This window comes from Tasmannia lanceolata, unplaced genomic scaffold, assembly GCF_043159265.1.
Source record: "Tasmannia lanceolata isolate RefF3 unplaced genomic scaffold, GAP_Taslan_0.1 ptg000015l, whole genome shotgun sequence".
In the NCBI taxonomy this organism is placed as follows: domain Eukaryota; kingdom Viridiplantae; phylum Streptophyta; class Magnoliopsida; order Canellales; family Winteraceae; genus Tasmannia; species Tasmannia lanceolata.
Window position 1 is genome coordinate 41,729,946 of NW_027518692.1, and position 9,769 is coordinate 41,739,714.

General features: G+C 41.0%; 1 protein-coding gene across 1 annotated transcript; it reads right to left on the reverse strand.

The window, feature by feature from the left end:
* Positions 1–4,473: 4,473 nt before the first annotated feature.
* Positions 4,474–6,765, reverse strand: LOC143846723 (cytochrome P450 78A5-like). The gene is made up of 2 exons (XM_077355242.1): positions 5,827–6,765; positions 4,474–5,244 (listed from the first exon to the last, which is right to left on the reverse strand). The coding sequence occupies exons 1-2, from the start codon at positions 6,763–6,765 to the stop codon at positions 4,633–4,635; spliced, it is 1,551 nt and encodes a 516-aa protein (XP_077211357.1). The 3' UTR covers positions 4,474–4,632.
* Between the last annotated feature and the right edge of the window lie 3,004 nt (positions 6,766–9,769).

Genomic DNA, 9,769 nt, shown 5'->3' on the forward strand with positions numbered 1-9,769 from the left:
ACTCAATAATGGTTATTTGGAGACTTTATTCGGCAAGTATTTGAAGAACCCTTCACTTTTGGGGACGGAATTGCTACGTGGCCAACTCTCTCTCTCTCTCTCTCTCCCCCTTTTTCTCTACTTTTGGGGGAAATGAATGGCTACGTGGCCAACAGATCCTATCTCTCTTTTTTTGGCGGGCAAGAATGGCTACGTGGCAACAGTATCTCTGTGTGTGTGGTGGGCCCATGTTATTTAAAACGATTGGTTTAGATTCATTTAATTATTTTATAGTAATTTTTTCATAGATTTTGAATACGGAAATGATTTCTGCGCTCAAGTGTTTTTATAAACATGAGCTCCACTTGTCTGTCGTGTAGTATTTAAAGGGGTGTCAAGAGGATATTACGGTTCTCAAAAGGCTCTTAAAGCCCTTTAAATGCTACACGACAAACAAGTGGGCGCATGTTTATCAAAACATTGCAGCGCTGAATCATTTCCCTTTTGAATATCATTATAACTAAAATTTTCTCTGGCTAAATACCTTAAAGATGAAAATTTTATTTATAGAAAACCTCGAGTTTTTAAGCTTTGGCCCTATTTTTACCTCATAAAAATTAGGAAATGATATATCCACCCCTTTTGATAACCAGGAACACCCCCTGTCAGTGTATCAATGACTAAAAAGGAGATGTTGTACTTTTGTCAGAAGAATTCAATGCCCTTGATTGCCACAAACACCGACAGGGGGTGTTCCCAGTGATCAAAAGGGGCGGATATATCACTTCCCTAAAAATTTAGCCATAAGCAAGTTATTTTTTACATGAATAAATGTTGGCCTAGTTGGAAAAGTTTGGTGTCCATATGACAATACCCCAAGTTATTTAGCCATAAGCAAGTTATAATATATACTAAACAGTCTAAATGTGTTCTACCCTGAGGGTTGGGAGACCTTAGGCGGAAGGCCTTGAGGGACCTGTTGAACTAAGTTTTTGTACTGATCGACCAGTGTCGTCATTTGTTGAAAAAGAGTCCGAATTTGCTCGGGCGTAGGAGCCGAGGCGGGAGTTGACTGAGCAGGGCCTGGCTCCGCAGCTGCCGGAGGAATGACGACCCGCGAGGCGAGTCATTCTCCCCGAGTTGCTTGTCGTGGTGTTGTTCGGACTGCCCGAGCAGGAGGTGCTCGGGTACTCTTTCGTCCTGCCATTTTTCATGAGACTTAGAACGGCTTTTTGTTCGCGGTCCCACGATGGCGCCAATCTGTTACGCCCGGAATTGGTAACAGATAAGGCAGTGACGAAGGAACTGACTTGGCGAGTCCTGATTGCTGAACTGATTAAAAGGTTACGACCTGCACAGTGGAACACGAGGTTAGAAGGCCAACCCGAAGTCGTTGCTCCGGACGGGCCCTTCGACACTCAAGTCAGTGATGGGTACAACTGAGCATATCAAAGCTATGAACAGTGATTTTTTGGGATTCGAGTCCTTTACCTTGTCTTTATAAGGGCTATTTATAGTGAGACTTTGAGTGTTAGTTTGTTCATTTACCCTTTTAGGACAGGTGTCGTCCTGTTATTGGATCAAATTATGCCCATGTTTCATTACCCTCGGACAGGTGTTGGCCCAAGGTTGGGTGAGGTGAATACATGATTCCGTCTTTGGTTTGGTGCAATGACCGTGATACCCTTTAGGGAATGAGGGCTTTAGGGCTTTGCCCTAGTGCCACGTGTCGTATGATGATTGGGGCTGTTCTGAATACCCCATCAGATATTATTCCACCAAAAAGGCCCATCATTTTGCATTATCTTGATGTAGTTTTCGATGGGGCCTGCATTCTGTAACCATCAGAATACATGAATGGTGGGCCCACAAAAATGAATGGTGCTGATTATCATGTTGACGTACAGGCTGTTGTGTCATTGCTTCTCATGAGGTTCTTATTGAATTGCTTCTCATGTTATAATTCCCTTTATGTTTGTCATAAATTGAATGGTCTTAAGAATTTATATATAGGACAAACTTGTCTAAGTAGAATAGCCAATCCCACGAACAACTTATCCAAGGATTTATATCTTCATGGAGAGCAGCCTCATTTACGGGGATACCATACTTTTAGAGGCCCAACGTATTGTATCCAATTAACAAGACAGGGCACTCGGATATTTAGGGATACTTCAATGATATTTTTAGGGAAATGATATATCCGCCCCTTTTGATGACCAGGAACACCCCCTGTCAGTGCATCATTGACTAAAGAGAGGCTGTTGTACTTTTGTCAGAAGAATTCAATGCCCCTGATTGCCACAAACACTGACAGGAGGTGTTCCTGGTGATCAAAAGGGGCGGATATATCACTTCCCTATTTTTATTGATCAAATAACTGTCTTGTTTTAAGCATATGCTTCTAAATTACAACTATAACTTTGAGTACATGAGTCTTATTAATATTATTTTAAATTTATTATTAATTTCATCTTCTAAATTAAATTTAATTAAATTTGATGGTATATTATTTACAAGTGTCGTGTCTCTTGTCTCCTGACATGAGATGTTTTATGATATCTGTGTCCTATATTCTGTAAAATGCCGAGTTATAACATCGTTTCTGTGTTTCTATGCGTATCTAGGTATCATATGACGAAACATGTCACCTCTGTGATGGTTTCTAAATGTAAAACCACCAGGCGAGAGTACAGAAGGCAAAAGCAGCTTAGAAATTGCTTGAAACATCTAGGTAGTCTCTTTGCCATACATTAAACTAGAAAAAAAAGGCACATAATGATGCGCACAAGAGAGCGACAATCCCCTAGGGCTGCAACTCGGGTCACGCGGGTCGGCTTTTGAAGAACCCAACCCTACCCGAGAAATATCTTGGGTCGGGTTGGGTCAGATTTTTTTTCCGGAAAACCCACGATTCCCAAACATGGCCCTACCCATGATAAATCTCGGGTCGGGTCAGGTTTTTTTACGTTGACGCAATTTTTTAAGGAAAACTCTTGTTTGGCAAGGCAACTCAACTCATAGAAGTAGAAAAACTCAAGCATGGTAAACTCTTTGCATTAACTAATAACTAGTCCAAAGAGAATAAATTGATGCATTACCAAATGAAAATGATTATACTCATATGAGATAAACAACAAACTATTTAGTGCATTAACTATTTAGTTGAAACTTGAAACCCTAGAGCTACAGGGGGGAAACGAACAGAAGATGGAAAGAGCCCCTGTGATTGCGTGCGTGCGTGAGTTTTGCTTTTAAGTTTTCACTTTTAAAGTAACAAACTTTTACAAGAAAAAAAATACATACTATAACTTAAGTGACTCGGGTCGGGTCGGGCCCCTTCAAACCCGGGTCGACCCGAGATTGATGCGGGCTTTTGGATCGGAGACCCGGCTCGACCCGAAACCCGATAAACATGTACCCAACCCAAGCTATTTTCGGGTAGGGTCAATGCGGGTCGGGTAAAACCCGACCCAAGTTCCAGCCCTACAATCCCCTCAGAGGAAATTGAATTTAATTAGACCACTATAAAGTAGTAGGGCTCCACTTTATATATATATATATATATATATATATATATATATATATATATATATATATATATATATATGAGGAAAAGGATTGTACGCTCGACCGTACCTAAAGTTAGGTACGGTAGAGTGCCAAATCACATAGGTCCCACATTTTTGGTGAGCATCTAAACTATTCATTTGCAAGGCCCCATCATAGATAGGGTGCATACCAAAAATCAGCTCCATAGGATGATCCTAACCCATCCATTTGTGGAGGCCAAAATGGACAGACAGTGTTTGTCCACAAATCTGCCCATTTTGGCCTCCAGTTTTGGAGGGGTTAGGATGATTCAATGGTGCTGATTTTTGGTATGCACCCTATCTATGATGGAGCCTTGCAAATGAATGGTTTAGATGGCCACCAAAAATGGAGGACCCATGTGATTTGGCACTCTACCGTACCTAACTTTAGGTACGGTCGAGCGTACAATCTTATTCCTCATATATATATATATATATATATATATATATATATATATATATATAGGCAAATGATATCAGCAAAACCATGTTTTGATAATAGGCGCGAACTCACCTTGTCGCATATCTTTTTATCTAATGTCAAAGGCTACTGACAGCTTTTTAGAAATTGTATAAACTAAAAACTAGTTAAGCATATAGGACAAAGTGATTTCACGTCTACTATCAAAACATGGTTGTGCCGATACCATTTGCATAAAGATGGATGATGCAATCCTCGATTCAATCCATCAAGTGCGCCCCACCAAATGATCCCATGGCTTCAAATTATAGTATGTATTTTTTTTCCCTACCTTAATGTGGCCTTTGGTATTGAATGTCGATTGTTTCCTTGCCTAGGTCTATTTGCAAACTCTTGGTTCCAGATATAACAAATTTTTTGGGCAATTAACAATCTCGTTTGAGGGGCTCACACATGACAAAGTGAACGTTGCATTATAATATGGTTCTACTACAAGTTAAATCAATAATCCTGGTAAAGGAAATCAATTTACAAGTCATGAACCATTTTGCACTCTAATTAGGGAATATACATGCATTTACTTTTCTGGTACATACATGTCCGGAGCTTCACATGGATAGGGAGAAATTCCGGCCAACTTCATCCTAATTGAAGATTATTCCGGCGAACACCACGGCAGCTTAAGGGTGTTTTCATCTCAAGTGAGAGACGCAAGTGCTCGGAAAGATCAACAGGTTTTGCAGGGACCCAAGTGAAATTTTGAAGCAGACGCGCAAGCCACAAGTGAACAGTGGCTAACCCTAGTGCTTTGCCAGGGCACACCCTCCGGCCAGCCCCAAAAGGCGCGAGCCGTAAGTCTGAGCCCATGATGTTCACTTCCTCCTCCAAGAATCGCTCCGGTCTGAAGGCCCATGGGTCCTTCCAAATGGACCCATTGTGGGTTATGGCCCACATGTTCACCATAGCTGTGGTGCCTGCTGGAACAAGGAACTTGCCTACGTGGACATCGTGGGTGGCGAGGCGGGCCCACGAGAGGAGTGGGCCAGGTGGGTGCATCCGAAGGACCTCCTTGACTATGGCTTGGAGGTAGGGGAGATTGGTGATTTCGGAGTCTTGAATGGGCCTCGAATTGCCGGTGCATATGTCGAGCTCTTGTTGGGCTTGGGCTTGGATGCTTGGGTGGAGGACCATTCTGGCCATGATCCATTCCATTAGGATTGCTACAGTATCTGTTCCTCGGAATATCATTTCCTGCACAAATAAGAAAGATATGAGAGCTCTATACTTGATGTACAATTCTATTAATTCATTCCATAGATGGCACCTCTCCTGTAAAAGAGGGGCCACAAATTGAGATTTCTGAAATTCTGTAGGGACATGTTTGGATGTAGGGAAAAGAAAATTATGGAAAAAAAAAATTCCCTGGAAACCTATTTATGGTTTTTTAGTTTTTGTATTTTCTTTCTTCACAGATTGGTTTACGTTTATTGATTTTCTGGAATTTTAAATTCTATGGTTTGGTTCCACCCTCTCTACTATATGTGATTGTACAGGTAATTTTGCAAGCAATTTTCCAATACCTCTTTTTCAAGGGAGAAGCGCCAGCTCATATGAATTATATGAACAAGAAAAATTCTGCTATTGGGTGGCTCTTCTCCCGTAAAATAGGAGGCCGAATGGCTTTCCCTTACAATATATAATATAAAACTACCCGTTTCCTTTAAATAACTATTAAATACCTTATAAATGTAAATTTCTTTATATCTATTAAATATCTTATACGTAAGGCCTACCCCCTGCACGAAAAATATTTATAAAATAAAATAAACATACCCAAAGGACTGCCACAATGTCACAGTCGCTTAACCGGTCGGCTGACGGCAAAGTTAGCAAAATAGTAAGGAAGTCATCTCCCTTATACTCTCCCTCCCTTCTCCTCTCTTGTAGAATCTGACCCACAAGACCATTAACCCTAACTGCCAACTTGTGACACCTTTTCTTCACACCATGAACATCCAAAAACCCCAAAGGAAAATAATCCCCCAGATTGAATTTCCCAATTAAATCATATCCTTCATTCACCATCAACCCCAACTCCTCCCCCTCCAAAAAAATAGACTTCCCAAACACACTCCCTATAACACTACTCAGAGAACCCTTTTGTAGTATCTCCCTCAACTCCACAACCCCTCTCTTCTCCATCTTTTTCCAAATTTCTAATAACATTTCACCGGCGACATGTTGCCGGAGCCCCTCGAGGCTCGCGATTCTTCTAGGAGAGAACATGTGTAGTGCAGCAATTCGCCGGAGATGCCTCCAATGTTCACCGGATGGTGAAAATCCGATTGCTCGCTCGAACATTAGTAGCCGGGCCGACTCCTTTATGGGCCGGTCGGAGAAAGAGTGACCATAGAGGACTTCCTTAGCAGTTTCAGGGTCACTACTAATAACGACACGTGTGGGACCTAGGCTCAGTGCCATAAGGCGATTGGCATTGAGTGATGCCGAGATTCGGGCTAGGTTACGATGAGCCAATGGGCCCATGATGGGAATGCTGCCTAACAACGGCCAACCGATTGGGCCACGAATTGTGGGAGAATTTTTGGGTGTTTTTCGCCATGCAAAGCCACCAGGGACCAGCCAAGCATTTATGAGAGAAGGGAAGAGGAAGTAGAAAGATAAGAGAAGGAGAAGAAGAGGCCAAGAAGTTTGGTGAGTAGCTTCAAAGAACAAGGTCAAGAAGCAAAGGTTGGCTATTAAGTGGATCCTCATTCTGAAAAGAGAAGGCTCAGTCGTTTGGACAATGATGTACTAGTCTAGAGAACACTAAATTTATAGTTAGCTTCAACCAATGAATCAAAGGGGCCCACCATTGGCTGACGTTTGTATCAGTTAGATAATCCAAATCATTTGACCAATAGCTTTACAAGTGGGTGATTAAAATATATACGCAACCCTCCACTCTCAAATGGATAAGAACTCATTCTATTGATCGGATGGTTAGGGTCATCCGATTGTTAAATTATGATCATATTGTGCCATCCAATGCAATCCAACCTCAACCTCTCTCTCTCTCTCTCTCTCTCTCTCTCTCTCTCTCTCTCTATATATATATATATATATATATATATATATATATATATATATATATAGAGAGAGAGAGAGAGAGAGAGAGAGAGGAAAGTGTCTCTAGTCTCTCCCCTAGATAAGCTTATCTACTCCTCCCTTTAAAAAAAAAACAGTGGGCTCACGCTGTTTGGATGATCCAAAGCATTCATTTGATAGGTCCTAACATAGATAGGGTGTGCCCAAAAAATCAGCACCAAAGGGTCATCCTAGAACTTCATTTTGTTGGGCACACCGTGTCCAAAATAGACGCATATAAACGTGGACGTTTATATGTGTCCATTCTGGGTACCACAAGGCACCACAAAACGAAGTTCTAGGATGACCCTTTGGTGCTGATTTTTTGGGCACACCCTATCTATGTTAGGACCTATCAAATGAATGCTTTGGATCATCCAAAAAGCGTGGGCCCACTGTGTTTTTTTAAAGGGAGGAGCATATAAGCTTATCTAGGGGAGAGACTAGAGACACTTTCCTTTTATATATATATATATATATATAAGTATATACATATAAACGTGGATGTTTATATGTGTCCAAAATGGGTACCACAAGGCACCACAAAACGAAGTTCTAGGATGACCCTTTGGTGTTGATTTTTTGGGCACACCCTATCTATGTTAGGACCTATCAAATGAAGGCTTTGGGTCAACCAAACAGCGTGGGCCCACTGTGTTTTTTTAAAGGGAGGAGTAGATAAGCTTATCTAGGGGAGAGACTAGAGACACTTTCCTCTATATATATATATATTAACGAGGAAGGGTTGTTTGACCGTTCATATGCTCACGTGTCACCTTCCCCTTCCGTCTTAGCATATATACTTGGGTTTTGTCTCATTTAGAAAAAAAAAAAAAAAAAAAACAATTGCCTTATGTGTCAACCTCCCATTCATGGCCAAAAAAGAATAGCTCACGATATGCTTAAATCTCGGCCGACATTTGCGAGATTTTCTCACGAGAAATAGCTTGCTTTTTATATAGCTTTACACGTCAGCATTAGTCTTTTACCATTAACCCCTTTGCTGCCATAAAACATCCATATCTATAATTTGAGGCCATATAATTAGCTTGATCTGCATTTCATGGGTCTCTCTCTCTCTATCAATTATAGTTGATTAAGTAGGTTGATAGTGCAAAAGCAATATCCAATGACATGCTTGACCACCATTAAACCTCCAATAATAAACCCAAAACAGGCAGAGTGAGATGTGACGCATGACATCTCTAAGATAGATTTCCCTCACTAAGTATCCTTATGTTGCTTCCTCGAATGTGGATAATGACACGTGTCTTCTATTCGTGTATGCTTTAGATGACTCTTTCCCAAAAGCATGTGGTCCGAGACATATTAAAACCACCCTTCCTCCGACCCACCAACCTCTACTTTCCTTGGAATATATAAATACGTACAAAGCTCCTTCATCGGCTCTACCTACACTTGGTTTTAGCATAGACACGTAGCTCTATCAATCTGGGCCTTTCTTTGAATTGTGGGAGGCAGAAAAAATAATAAAACTAATCCATCAATCAGAGCCGTCAACCATGCAATGAAATGGGAGATTTTTATTAAAGACATAAAAGTGGGATGTCTTTATACATTGGTTTCTCAAATCACCCCTTCTTCTAAATACAATAGGACAAGTGGGCTAAGATATTTTCCCAAGCTCTCTCTCTCTCTCTCTCTCTCTCGTGTATACGTTTGACGCACTACTGTATATAAAAATGGCAGAACTCTTTTGAGAAGTCGGTAAGATTTCTTTCTGCCAATGGCAAGGTGTCCCGCATAACATACATATCCTAGCTGTTCATTAACCAACAAGCTCGGACCACTACATTCTAATAAAGGAAAGGAAAGGAAATATAGAAGTGGTCCATGCCCCTTCCCAAAAAGCTTACTGCTTTTGGGTTTACCAAATATCATATTCTCATAGCCATATGCTTTGTGACATCTACTTCTACTATATAATAAGGATACGAAAATTAGGAATTTTTCTTTACTTTGTTGAAAATTCCATTAACTTGACACGTGGAAGATTAAAATGTTTAGGAATTTGCTAGCATCCATCGTAGAAGACATGTCGCGGATGTTCTGTTTCAGATTTTCTCTTCATTCACTAGGTGGCCAGTTGCAACAAACCATCCGCGAAATGCCTTCAAGCATTGGACGCTAGCACATCCCAAATGTTATGTCGATCAAAAGTCAACATTTGCGGCTGTTATACAGCCCGCACCATAGGATCATCCAAACCGTCCATTTGATGGCTAAAAACATTATCCAGCCCCACTATTGGATGATTCAAACAGTCTATTTGATGGCCAGCATATCTCCCACGTTACGGATGCTCTATGGGGCCCACTTCATATAAATGTATGGCATTGCCCGGTGATAAATTCACCCCCTTCTACAGTTCTACTACAAGATTCACCCCTATTTTTCAAAATGGACTACACAACCCACACCATAGGATGATCCAAACTGTCCATTTGATGGCGACAATGTAAAAACACTATCCAGCCCCCACTATTGGATGATCCAAACCGTCCATTTGATGGCCACCATGCAAATAGGTAAAATTTTCTTTCGAAGATTTTGAGAGATATTTCCAATCCCACTCATTGTGTTAGTTTTGTATTACCATTGTAATCATGTC

Coding starts and splice junctions, on each gene's coding strand:
- LOC143846723 (XM_077355242.1), bottom strand. CDS start 6,765: ATGAGGATCCACTTAATAGCCAACCTTTGCTTCTTGACCTTGTTCTTT. Junction 5,245..5,826: donor ACATTGTGGCAGTCCTTTGG/GTATGTTTATTT, acceptor TTATTTGTGCAG/GAAATGATATTCCGAGGAAC.